The sequence below is a fragment of the Aegilops tauschii genome, chromosome 5 (genome assembly GCF_002575655.3).
Source record: "Aegilops tauschii subsp. strangulata cultivar AL8/78 chromosome 5, Aet v6.0, whole genome shotgun sequence".
Lineage (NCBI taxonomy): Eukaryota > Viridiplantae > Streptophyta > Magnoliopsida > Poales > Poaceae > Aegilops > Aegilops tauschii.
Genome location: NC_053039.3, coordinates 387,408,876 through 387,421,805, shown reverse-complemented (window position 1 = coordinate 387,421,805; position 12,930 = coordinate 387,408,876). Strand labels below are relative to the sequence as shown.

The window sequence follows — 12,930 nt, the reverse complement described above, 5'->3', positions numbered from 1 at the left end:
GCTCCACCATGCGCCCGGCTGGTGCTGCTGCAGCCGCTGGCCTCGCCTCTCGCCCGCGCCCGGCCAGTGCTGCTGCAGCCCGCCATGCTCGTCCTGCCGCGCCGCGCTCGCCCTGCCTCGCTGCGAGCTGCCTGCCTGCTACGTGTTCGATGAAATGCTGGAACGGACATGCACCAAATGGGTTTGCCTCCCGTTGGGCGCACCGGCTTACCCAAACGAAAAAGAGGACATGCATATCCGCTTGGCCGATCCAAACGGACAAAATGCGGACAAAATCCGCGTCCGTTTGGGTCACCCGTTGGAGTTGCTCTTAGTGTCGTATATTTACACATACGACCAGCACAATACAAGTAAACCCTAGTCACAAGATATAGTGATTCTCTAAGGTGCAAAACGGTAAAAACTGACATGGCAGGTGAAAATAACGAACGAACGTCAGAACTCTGGCAAGGACTCTGGCGATCCGTCCGGCTGCGGTGGAGGCTGGTGAAGCTTCTGGAAGTAATCTACCACGCCGAATCCCTCGCACGCCACAATGTCATCGGCCGGCGGTGGGATGTACGGCGGCCGGGACACCTCCCCTAGCAAGTCCCACGCCACCCCGGCGAAGAACGGGTGCGCCCTGACCTCGTCGGCGCCACCGGAAAAGCCCAGCCTTCTCGCGGGGTCCTTATCCAGCAGGCGCGCGATGAGGTCGGTGAGGTCCGGCCACCGCCGCCCGACGTCGGCCGAGAACTCGGGCTCCCGGAGCAGCACGTTCCGGAACGTCTCCTTCCGGTTCCGGCCGCGGAACGGCGTCCTCCCGAACGCCATCTCGTACACGAGCACCCCGAGCGCCCACCAGTCGACGGAGAACTCGTGGCCGTCGCCCCTCACCACCTCCGGCGCCACGTACTCCTCCGTGCCCACGAACGAGAAGGACCTCTCGCACGCGACGCCGCCGCTCGCGGCCGAGCGGAAGCTCGCGTGGTTCTTGCCGCGGCTCAACGGCGTCGACGCCCTGGCGGACTTGGCCTTCTTGAGCTTGTCGACGCCGCCGTCGCTTCTGTTAAGGTACCATGCCAGGTTGTGGGGTTCCTGCCCGGACGACGCCGCCACCGAGGACTCGCTTCTCGCGAAGATTCGGCGCAGGTGGCGGTAGTGTCGCCCCTGGGGCTTCGGCGCCGTCGGCGACGGCGTAGCCGACGAGCACGGCGACGAGGCGGAGGTGCACGTGGAGGCGGAAGGGGACTTGGGCGGGAGCAGCCGGGAGAGGTCAAAGTCGGTGAGGGTGACGTGGCCGTCGGCGCGGAGGAGCACGTTCTCGGGCTTGAGGTCGCGGTATGCGATCCCGGCGGCGTGGAGGTCGGCGAGCGCGGAGACGAGCTCGGCGGCGTAGAACCTGACGGCGGCGGGGGAGAAGACGCGGTCGGGCTGCGCGCGGCGGAGCTCGTTGAGGTCGCCCCCGGCGCAGTAGGGCATGGCCCAGGCGAGCAGGTCGGGCGTCTCGGCGCGGCCCAGCAGCGACGGCAGGTGCGGGTGCGCGAGCCAGGACAGCACGGACACCTCCCAGCGCGCGCGCCGCGCGGCGTCCTCCGCGCGCCCGGGCGGCGCCGCCGCGTGGGAGCGCTTGTCGAAGACCTTGAGCGCGTACCCGGCCTCGGCCTCGGCGCCGGCGGCGGCGACCAGGAACACCGTGCCCATTGCGCCGCGGCCCAGCACCCGCGCCGCCCGGGCCGCGCCGAGGTCTATGTCCATCACGCCCGTGCCGACCGCGGGCTGCATGATCGCGCGCCAAAGCCTTGCGTGGCGCCGTGGCTCGTGAGTGTCGGGCTGCGAAGGGGCTTGCGAGGACGTGCTCATATAAAGGTGGGGATGGGCCGGCGTAGTTTGTCCGTCTCGCTTCCCCTGCAATGCAATGCATATTGAAACAGAGCGGCCATGCCATTTCCACAGAGTTTCGTTGGTGTCTCCGGCGTGGCACTGGCGTTTTGCCTCGTCAGTCAGTCAGTCAGTCATTTTTATGCCCGAGAAAGTTACTCGTGCCAAGCTAGAGTTGGCTGATTGGACCTAATTTGAGAATTTGTTGTTTCATTGAGCACCGTGGATAACAAAACTTATCAACATAATCGAGAGAAGTTGAATTGTTTATAGTCATAGGCGGCAAAGTTGCAAGGCCAGTCCTCACTTTGGATTACAGCAACAGTCCGGATGCAACGAGGCAGGGCTTTGGCGCCGTTCGTCCACTTACTTCTGATACGTGTGCATGGTGCTTGAGCAGAAATATATAAACAGTTGATGCAAATGAATTGTTCGAAGAAGGGCGTGGAGCTCAAGAGCGAGCTTTACACGTACTATAGTACGTGTGGACCATAGCAGGAATCGGATGGATATTTTAAATTTTGACTGCAAGAATGAGAGGATATTGTTTCAGAGACTCGGCAAGCATTCAAATGGATAGAAAATAATTACTACTACTAGGCATCAATCATGTGACTGTGATGCAACGGAACATCCACATGTAGATTCGGATGCCGCACGGGCTAACCCTAATCGATGGCCGCGATTGGCATGTGACAAAAGATGATGGCCTCGATAGGACGTGCCGTACGTCTCGTCTCCGTGAAATTTTGCTTGGGATGCGGCTCGTGATGTCTTTGCGTTATCGTACACGTCCGTGCAACGTACGTACTATAGTAGTAGTAGTACTGGATGAACTCTAACTGCAGTCGACGTACCGTTAAAGCTGCGTAAATGCATGATGATGAAGTAGTCCTCGAGCGGAATTACGTTTTCGGTAAGACCATTGACCGGGAACCAGCATTTGCACGACCCACGAATTAAGCTGGCGGCGGTTTAATCAGAGCCAAAAGAAAACCTGATGATCATGCTCACCTCCTATCGTCGACACTACTGTGTTACTTGAAGATTGCAGCTTTACTCCAGTCTGATGGATCTGTCCATTGTTCAGTCCATCTCGATCGAGTTGAGACGAGGGCCCATGCTTTCACTCGAATTTTAAAAATTGCAAGCAAGCCGTGTACATTTATTACGGACAACGCGTGTCGACTATCTGAATTTACAGTTACCAGGATGGTGCATACATCTGCTGCCGCTAGAAGCAATTCAGGTACTGTGCGCGCGTGACTCATGCCGCCTCCTGCTACTGCATAAGCGGAATTGCCACTTGTGGCTTGTGGCAGCCATGTCACAGTTCGCTGCTAAGATCTCTGACAGAAACGGGCCCTAGATCATTGAACCACGCCGAGAAGAGATTGCATCTGATCGTTTTCACCTACCAGAGTCTCAGGGTCCTGAGCTATAGCTGGCTTGGCTGTGCACCGATGGTGAGTACGTTACGTAACAGACTAACAGTGTCCGTCCGTCAGTGCTGTGAATCTGTCTGAGAAGCAAGGCGCGACCACGCCACTGCTCATCTTATCAGCGGGGAACAGGGGGCTTCCAAACGCAGCCCCTGAGGCCCAGACCCGAGCCGGAGGAAAACAGCGAGCTCTTCTGCTGATCGTCGATCGGCTCTCCGACAGAGACAACGGAGTCCTCAGGGATCGCCAGCGAGCCTGTACGTAGTACGCGTTACAGCGCAGCTGGCGCTACAGAGAATTACAGCACGTACGTACATTTCTTCCCCTTTTGAAAAAATTGTTTATGCAGCCTTCGTTTGCTTTTGGCCCGATCCCATCCTTACGTGTCTCTCAATTCTGTCTTGTCTGAATTCCAGGGATTATAATTCCTCGTGGAGCCCCGGCTGCTGCCTGAATTCCAGGGCACGTAACCTGACCTGTAGTACAGAACTACATATTGCAGGTTGCGGCGTTGCGCCGTGACGCTTCAACCAACAAACAAAAAGCTCCGACCCACCGAGAGCCAAGGCGATCGCCGTTTGTATTCAGGTCCCGGCGCGCGTGGTCAAGGCTTAGTAGCACGACCCTGGTTCTGGTTGCTGGCTGCCATGACTCGATGGAAACCTGCTTAAACTGTTGGTGTCTGAAGAACCAATGCAATGCAATGATTACTCACTCAGAGACATGATTAGGGAAGGAACGTGGCTAAGCGTGGCGTATCCGTGCGTGTCACGCATCAGGCTGCAGGAGCAGGACGCAGGATCACGTCGCTTCCTGCGTTGCTGATTTACTAGTCATGGGAGCCATGCATATCCCTCTCACTACACTAATTCAACTCGCCATTATTATCATCGACTCCAATGTTAAAAACGCTCTTATATTATGGGACTGAGGTAGCTCGATCCATTGCAATCATCTTGTTAATTCATGCTCGATCACACCAGATGATCCGCAGGCATATATAGTCTTTAACAAATCGCGAGTGGAATGCTCAAGTCGCAAAGCTGAGGAGAGTTGCAGACATGTTAGCCCACACTACGCAAAGGGATTGGTTAGATATAGAGTAATAAAACTGCAAAGTTTCTCCTTGGTATTATTTTTACGTAGGTGTGGCTAACTCTGTCGGCCATTACATGCAGATGCAGTGTTCTAGAGAAAATAAGGGTGCTGCTGGTTTATAGCGTTAACCTTACAGAGCAAATAAGGGTACCTGATGATTCGCGGTACCTGGCCATGTAATGAGGGACAGAGACAGGACAAGAAGGAAGGCTTTTTCGTCTACTTTGTGTGTGATGAGCTGATGATTAGAGAAGTCCAAATCGGTAGTAGCAGTAGTAGCTAGGTCCTTGACCTTTGGCGCCATGAGAGGGAAAATAGGAGAGATCAGAAGCACTAATCAATCAATCGTGTCATGTTTGGTCATATGCTTTCTGCAGTCACACCTAGCATATGATATTTCCCATAGAGCATTATCATATATGGATTGTTTTTGGTGAAGTGGCTCAAAAGGAGTGGCACCTTATGCTGTCCAGAGCTTGATACATCAAAGCACCGGCACCGTAACCACCCCATTTCCACAAGGCGCAACACGTTTACACGTGATTAATTTCAGTACTCCAGCGTGATGAATGTGCAGAGCTAAGCAAGAAAACAATCATCAGCGGAGAATCTTACGAGTAGTTTAGAGCCCAATGGAAAGCCGGGCTCAAGTCCATCCCCCAAAACACCTAAGTTATGTTGGCACAGAAAAAAGAAAGACTTAATTAGCATTCTGAATTTGCTGCAGCGTTTTTTTAAGATTTTTTTTATTCGATTCAGGAATTGAAGCAGCGTCTTTTGTTGGGCGCGCCTATACCTCGCCCAACGCGAGTTCCAGCGACCGCTCCTGTCAGGGCTTCACGAATGCGCCGGCCCATGTAAGTTCCAGGTAAGTTCTTCTTTTCTTCTGCTTTTCCTTTTTCGCTTTTCTTTTTTATTTTATTCTTATTTTCAGACATAAAAACAAATATTAAAATTTAAAAATGTCACGTGTTTCAAAAAAGTGTATGTGACATTGTTAAAAAAAGCGCTAATCTTGCATACGGAAAATGTTTAACGTATATCAATTAAATGTTTAACATGTCTATGTAAAATGTACAATGTTTATAACAAAGTAGACATCAAACATGTATACGAAAGAAATGTTAATTATTATATAAAACTGCTAATTATGAATTCAAAAATGTTAAATGTGTAAAAAATGTTCTTGGTGTATGCGAAAAATGTAGACATCAAAAAAATTTATTTCAAAACGGGTTGGTTGTTCATTAAAAAAATTACTTGTATAAAAAACTAGTGTGTCACATGTATATAGAAAACCGAGGAGAAATGATACTAAATACCCCTTTCAGGAATTCGTCTCATTAACAAGCTAACTTGTCGATTAATCCCTACTCGTACGGTCATCGAGTAGCCGACAAACTCATAAATTGTCTGATTAATGGATTAACTTGCTGATTAATTTGCCAATTAGCCTATTAATCCCTACTCGCTACCCACCAAGCAACTACTAGTTAACGATTTTCTCAACAAAGCTAATAACAACAAAGAAAATAAAAAGTCAATCAAAAAGGTTCTAAACCTAAGAAAAACCAATGAAAACGATAAAAGGGATGAAGGAAAAACACAGGAAAAAACTAAAGAAAAAGAAAGATACAAATAAATCAAAGAAGAAAACAAACAAAAAACAGCGAACACCGAGAGGAAACAAAGAAAAATGAAGAAAACAAATAAAAACCAGTCAAACCGAGGAAAAAAAACTAGTGAAAAACAAAGAAAACAAAAGTTATAACAAAGAGAAAAAAAGGAAAACTGAAGAAAACTAGTGAAAAACAAAGAAAACAAAAGTTATAACAAAGAGAAAAAAAGGAAAACTGAAGAAAACCAGTGAAAAAACTTAAAGAACCGAAGAATAAAAAAACAAAAGAAAAAAGAGGGAACCTACATCGAGCGAATGCTACACCAATGGGCTGGCCCGCTCCGGCTACGCTTGACGGCAGAGCTGCTTCCATATCACTATAAGCGAGATATAGCTCTCACACTTTCGTTCACACAAAAACAGTTACCCGTGAGCGCATGTGTGGGGGTCTGGGGGGGCCAATTGCTGGCTTTGAGCACAACTTGATGGAGCGTGATTTTGGGCTATAAGCGGATGTGACTCGTTCCTGGACCATCGTGTATAGAGGCAAAGGCGTTGGCCGCGCATCGTCTCAGGGTTGTGGGGGTGATGAAGGCAAGTCTATAACTCGCTTGCAGTGAGCGCCATTATCGCCTACATGACTGTCACTTGCCTTGTCTATTGGGTCGGTCCGCGAACCACACGAACCTACAAACGCACTTGTTGCTTGCGTGTTGATTCGCTTTGTTGTGCTGCAATCTTGTTTTTTCTTTGTAAATTTGTGTCCCCTTTGTTACTTTTTCACATAGCAGCTTCTGTGTAAGTCAGAACTTTTTGTGAATATTTTTTTTTACTAAATAATCGAAATAAATGTTTCTTGTTTGTAAATTGTTCATGGCATTTAAAGAAAATCTACATGCATTTAAAAATGTTAATTATTTCTAAAAAATGTTCACGCGTTTATGAAATAGTTCATAAAAATATTTAAATTTGTTATGAAATGTAACATTGGTTCGAGCAAGCTTTTGAAATGACATATAAAAATGTTCACCATGTATAATTACTTTTTCATAGTGTATTTATAAACGCTTTGCCGTGCATTTAAAAAATGTTCAACGTGCATTCCAAAATGTTCAATGTGTATCTAGAAAATGTTTAATGTGTATCTAATTTCTTTTTTAAGATATGTTTAAAAAATATTCAATGCTAGCGATTTATAGCGTTCGCAGGGCGGTGAGAGAGCGAGCTTGTAACAGAGACCTCCCCAGCGCCTTAGGTGAGGGAAATCAGCGCTCACACGCAGCCCCCTCATGGGCCGGCCCACGCAAAGGAGGCAAGTGCTTGTCCGGTACGCACCTTTTACCCCGAAATTATTAGTTGAGGAGTACTTGTTGCGAAGATCACTCCAACTTCCCCAGGTTGCGACAAGTGGTGCACTGCATGTGCGCCACATGTCGCAACCTGGGAGTTTTCCCTTTCTTCGTAGATCCGTTTATTCAAAATGTTTTATCTCTTAAACCGTGCGTCCAAATCTCGATCCGCTTTCACCGTTGGATTCCTCGCGTCGAGATCTTCAAAACTAGATCCAATGTTGATACGTTTTGAAGAACTTTTTTTCACGGAAAAAACGAACAAAAATTCCAAACCGGGAGCACGGGTTTTTTCCCTTTCCGAAAGAGGCACGCCCGTGCCTCTCACGGAATCACAACCATGCCTCTCGCGGAAGCAAAACCGTGACTCTCGCGAAAGGAAAAAAAAAAGAAAAAACGCGTTTTTTTCGTTTCCGAGGGTGCACGGCCGTGACTCTCGCGAGAGCACAACCGTGCCTCTCGCGGAAGCAAAACCGTGACTCCCGCGAAAAAAAAAACAGAAAACGCGTTTTTTTTCGTTTCCGAGAGGCACGGCCGTGACTCTCGCGAAAGCACAACCGTGCCTCTCGCGGAAGCAAAACAGTGACTCTCGTGAAAAAAAACAGAAAACGCGTTTTTTTCGTTTCCGAGAGGCACGGCCGTGACTCTCGCGAAAGCACAACCGTGCCTCACGCGAAAGCAAAACCGTGACTCTCGCGAAAGGAAAAAACAGAAAAACACATTTTTGTTTCCGTTTCTGAGAGGCACGGCCGTGACTCTCTCAAAAGCAAAACCGTGCCTCTCGCGAAAGCAAAACTGTGATTCTCGCGAAAGGGGAAAAACGCGTTTTTGCGCATTTTAAAAAAAATGTAGGAAAGACCGGTGGAAAACGAAAACGTCGAAAAAACCCGTTTAAAAAACCGAAAACGCGTGCGGAAAAAAATCCAGAGGGAGCTCCCAGAGCGCAACACGTGGCGAATGGCTGAGAGAGCGCCAAGTGGCGCTGATCGTTGCGAGGCTCCCGAAGGAGTGCTCGTTAATTAGTTGCTCTCCTTTTACCCATTCGCTTGTTGTGGTTAATTAGTCCACCTTCGAACCATTGGCCGTTGACATTTCGGGAAGAATGTGATGTTTAAAAAAATCAGTTTTTTTTGAAAATTAAGAGTTCGAAACAAATCACAGTTTCAAAAAACGTTCACAAACTCGAAAATGTTCATGAGTTCAAAAAAAGGACATGGATTTGAAAAAGTTCACAAACTCAAAAAAGTTCAATGATTCAAAAAAAGTTGGCGGTTTTGAAAAAAGCCCATGAACTCGAAAAAGTACATGAATTGCTACGAGCGCCGAATAGGAGCTAGGCTCGTAAAACAAGTGGTGCCCCGCGCGGCATTAGAAACAGTATTGGACCAACGTGGATCGTGGCGGCTACAGTATTGGACCAGCTTCCACGGGCAGAGTAGCATCCGGTTTGACTCGCACCAGACAGCAACATAGCGAAACGACGTGTTCTTGGGTGTCCAGTGGTACTGTTTGGAATGGAAAATTGCCTTTAACTATGCTCCCACCCGCTCCGACGCTCCTGCGACGCGTCGCTCCGGCGCCCGCAGCCACCGCCGCCCAAATCCCAGCCTCCACCTCGCCGGATGCTGCCCCCTCGACCTCGCCGCCCCCCCCCCCCCCCGGTTCCCCTCACCGCGGTTTGCCAAATCTGCGCTGGCCGCGGTCCTCTTCCCGCAGCTGGTGACACCTGCGTCAGATCCGCCTGCCCAAGCTGGCGCCTCGCCGCTTGCTCCTGCTGTGGTCGCCCGGGATGGGCCGGGGCATGCTCGCTCGGTAAGCTTCGCTGTTAATGATGTCCTGCTAGAAGCCACTCCTCCACCCCCTATTCATGGCGCTCACCGGCCATGTCTTAAATCGGCGCCGGTCTTCAAGTCGCACACTGCGCGAGATGGTGCTTCGAGCCCTGCGCCCACTGCTGAGGAGTCAAGGAGGCCTGCTCTCTCTGCTGAGGAGTCAAGGCGCGCTTTGCCGCTGCTGCTAGCCGCGAGGCGGAGTGGCAGCTAGTTCGACCTGCTTACTGGTGGAGAGAGCTCCCCACCCACCAGCATTCAAGATGGCGTGCGGTCTTCTCCTATTCCTCTGTTGGGCAGCGCGCCTTCGTCAAACTCATAGACAGAGCTTGCCACCGCTGCCTTCTCAAGGGCCACAGCAAGATTGACTGCCGAAATCCCTTCACCTGTCGCCGCTGCCGACAGTTTGGCCACCAGGCGCGTTTCTGCTCCAACCCCAGGCCGTCAGTCGCCTCTCCATCTCCCCTCGCTGCTGCTGCGCATCGCCAGGCTCCGTTTACTGCATCTTCTTCAGCACCTGCAGTGGACCGGAGGCCGTCGCCGCGGTCTCCATCTTTCCCAGCCTCTGACGCCATGTCGCGGCAGCCGGTGCGCATCGGCGACCCGTCGCCGCGCCCAGAGGAGGGCCACATCGTTGTTGTCTCCACTCCGAAGATGGAGGCCAATGATGCAAGGCTCACAAGTCTGGGCGCCTTCATCTGGCTGGGTGGAACCGGCCGTCCGTTAACGCGGCTGAGATCCGGGAGGCTCTCCAAGTTCAGTTCGGCATCGAGCGAGTCAAGGTGGTCCCTCACTACCCGGAAGATTTCTTCGCTCTGTTCGACTACCAACATCACCGCGACAAGGTCACGGCGTCTCCAGGTCGCTTTCGCCACGCCGGCCTCGACATCCATGCGGCGAACTGGAGGTTTGATGCCCAGGCGGACGTGGTGCAGGGCAACTTCCATGTCCATCTCTGCATCGAGAGCATCCCGCTAAGTGCTTGGAGCGACTCCGTGGCGGCGCAGGTGCTCGGTCCGAACACATTCGTCCACTACTTCGACGTCGCCACTCTACGTCAGGAGGACGCCACATGCCTCAAGCTGTGGGCGTGGTCGGCGAACCCTTCGGCCATTCCCAAGGTCCAGCAAGTCACTTTCGCCTCCCATGTCGCCACTAGTGTTGGAGGTGCTCCTTCGTCTGCCATCAGCCACGCCGGCATCAGGAAGCGGGTGCTGGTCCATATGGACCTCCTCGAGGATTACACGCCTGACGCCTCGGGGCGGATTCCTCGCCGGCCATGTACACAGCCCTTCACTATCAGGCTGGGTGTGGTTGATGGCGAGTCGCATCTCCGTGACAGACAGGAGCCGGCTCTGCAGCGCCGGGACGACAACGACCACCATCGTCGTGATGAGGACGACGACCGCGACCGAGAGGACCGGCATGGTCGGGACGAGGACAGGCAGACCTCCTCCTGGAGGGACCACTCTTCCGTTGCCGATCCCGTGCCCCGACGCGTCGGCCAGATGATGGCCGTGGCAACTCCCGCCGCGCGACCGTGATGGGAGAGATGGCCGACATGAAGACCGCAGGGATGGGCGTCGTCGCCGTGCTGACTTGGACTCCTCGGACGGCCGCAAGATCAATCCCTGCCGCGTTCAGCGGCTGGCATCTGGTGAGGTGATCCCGGCTTCGGGTCGCCGTGCTCGACACCGCCCACAAGACCGCTCTCCAAGACTTGCTGCTGCTGTCGTCTCTGAGGAATCGCGCGCCCGCTCTCCTCCGCCATCTCCACGTACAACTTCCAGAGACATTGTTGAGATCGCCCCGGCCTCCCCAATTCTGTCCTGGTTGCGCCGCGTGATACGTCTCCAACGTATCTATAATTTATGAAGTATTCATGCTATTATATTATCTGTTTGGGATGTTTATGGGCTTTATTAAACACTTTTATATTATTTTTGGGACTAACCTATTAACCCAGAGCCCAGTGCCAGTTTCTGTTTTTTCCCTTGTTTCAATGTTTTGCAGAAAAGGAATATCAAACGGAATGAAACCTTCGGGAGCGTGATTTTTGGAACGAACGTGATCCAGGAGACTTGGAGTTGAAGTCAAGGAAGCTTCGAGGTGGCCATGAGGCAGGGAGGTGCGCCCCCCACCCTCGTGGCTCCCCTGACCGACTTCTTTCGCCTATATATATCCATATACCCTAAAAACACCCAGGAGGAGAATAGATCGGGAGTTCCGCCGCTGCAAGCCTCTGTAGCCACCAAAAACCAATCGAGACCCTGTTCCGGCACCCTGCCGGAGGGGGGATCCCTCACCAGTGGCCATCTTCATCATCCTGGCGCTCTCCATGACAAGGAGGGAGTAGTTCACCCTCGGGGCTGAGGGTATGTACCAGTAGCTATGTGTTTGATCTCTCTCTCTCTCGTGTTCTTGAGGTGATACGATCTTGATGTATCGCGAGCTTTGCTATTATAGTTGGATCTTATGATGTTTCTCCCCCTCTACTCTCTTGTAATGGATTGAGTTTTCCCTTTGAAGTTATCTTATCGGATTGAGTCTTTAAGGATTTGAGAACACTTGATGTATGTCTTGCATGTGCTTATCTGTGGTGACAATGGGATATCACGTGATCCACTTGATGTATGTTTTGGTGATCAACTTGCGGGTTCAGTGACCTTGTGAACTTATGCATAGGGGTTGGCACGTTTTCGTCTTGACTCTCCAGTAGAAACTTTGGGGCACTCTTTGAAGTTCTTTGTGTTGGTTTGAATAGATGAATCTGAGATTGTATGATGCATATCGTATAATCATGTACTTGAGGTGACATTAGGGTTTTGGTTGATTTGTATCTTAAGATGTTATTCTAGTATGAACTCTATGATAGATCGAACGGAAAGAATAGCTTCCTGTTATTTTACTACGGACTCTTGAATAGATCGATTAAAAAGGATAACTTTGTTGGGGAACGTAGTAATTTCAAAAAACTACGCACACGCAAGATCATGGTGATGCATAGCAACGAGAGGGGAGAATGTGTCCACGTACCCTCGTAGACCGAAAGCAGAAGCGTTATGACAACGCGGTTGATGTAGTCGTACGTCTTCACGATCCGACCGATCCAAGTACCGAACGCACGGCACCTCCGAGTTCAGCACACGTTCAGCTCGATGACGTCCCTCGAACTCCGATCCAGCCGAGCTTTGAGGGAGAGTTCCGTCAGCACGACGGCGTGGTGACGATGATGATGTTCTACCGACGCAGGGCTTCGCCTAAGCACCGCTACGATATGGCCGAGGTGGATTATGGTGGAGGGGGGCACCGCACACGGCTAAGAGATCCAAGGGATCAATTGTTGTGTCTATGGGGTGCCCCCCTCCTCGGTATATAAAGGGGGAGGAGGAGAGGGCCGGCCAAGGGGAGGAGGCGCGCCCAAGGGGGGCAATCCTACTCCAAGTAGGATTCCCCCCTCTTTCCTAGTCCAAGTAGGAGAGGGGAAGGAAGGGAAGGAGAAGGAGAAGGAAGGAGAGGGAGGAAAAGGAGGAAAGGGGGGCCGGCCCCCTAGTCCAATTCGGTTTGGGCTAGGGGGGCCGCGCGCCCTGCCTCCTCTCTTCCACCACTTGGCCCATGATGCCCATTGCTTCTTCCTCGTATTCCCGTAACTCTCCGGTACCCCCGAAAATATTCGAATCACTCGGAACCTTTCCGATGTCCAAATATAGTCATCCAATATATCGATCTTTACG

General features: G+C 51.3%; 1 protein-coding gene across 1 annotated transcript; it reads right to left on the bottom strand.

Annotated features, from left to right (window-relative positions):
• Positions 1-207: 207 nt before the first annotated feature.
• On the bottom strand, positions 208-1,931 carry LOC109783363 (serine/threonine-protein kinase UCN). The gene has a single exon (XM_020341970.4). It carries the CDS (start codon positions 1,840-1,842, stop codon positions 436-438), a length of 1,407 nt encoding a protein of 468 aa, XP_020197559.1. The 5' UTR covers positions 1,843-1,931; the 3' UTR covers positions 208-435.
• Positions 1,932-12,930: the final 10,999 nt, after the last annotated feature.

What these genes read in the sequence shown, in the direction of transcription:
- LOC109783363 (XM_020341970.4), bottom strand. Translation starts at nt 1,842, where the DNA reads ATGAGCACGTCCTCGCAAGCCCCTTCGCAGCCCGACACTCACGAGCCA.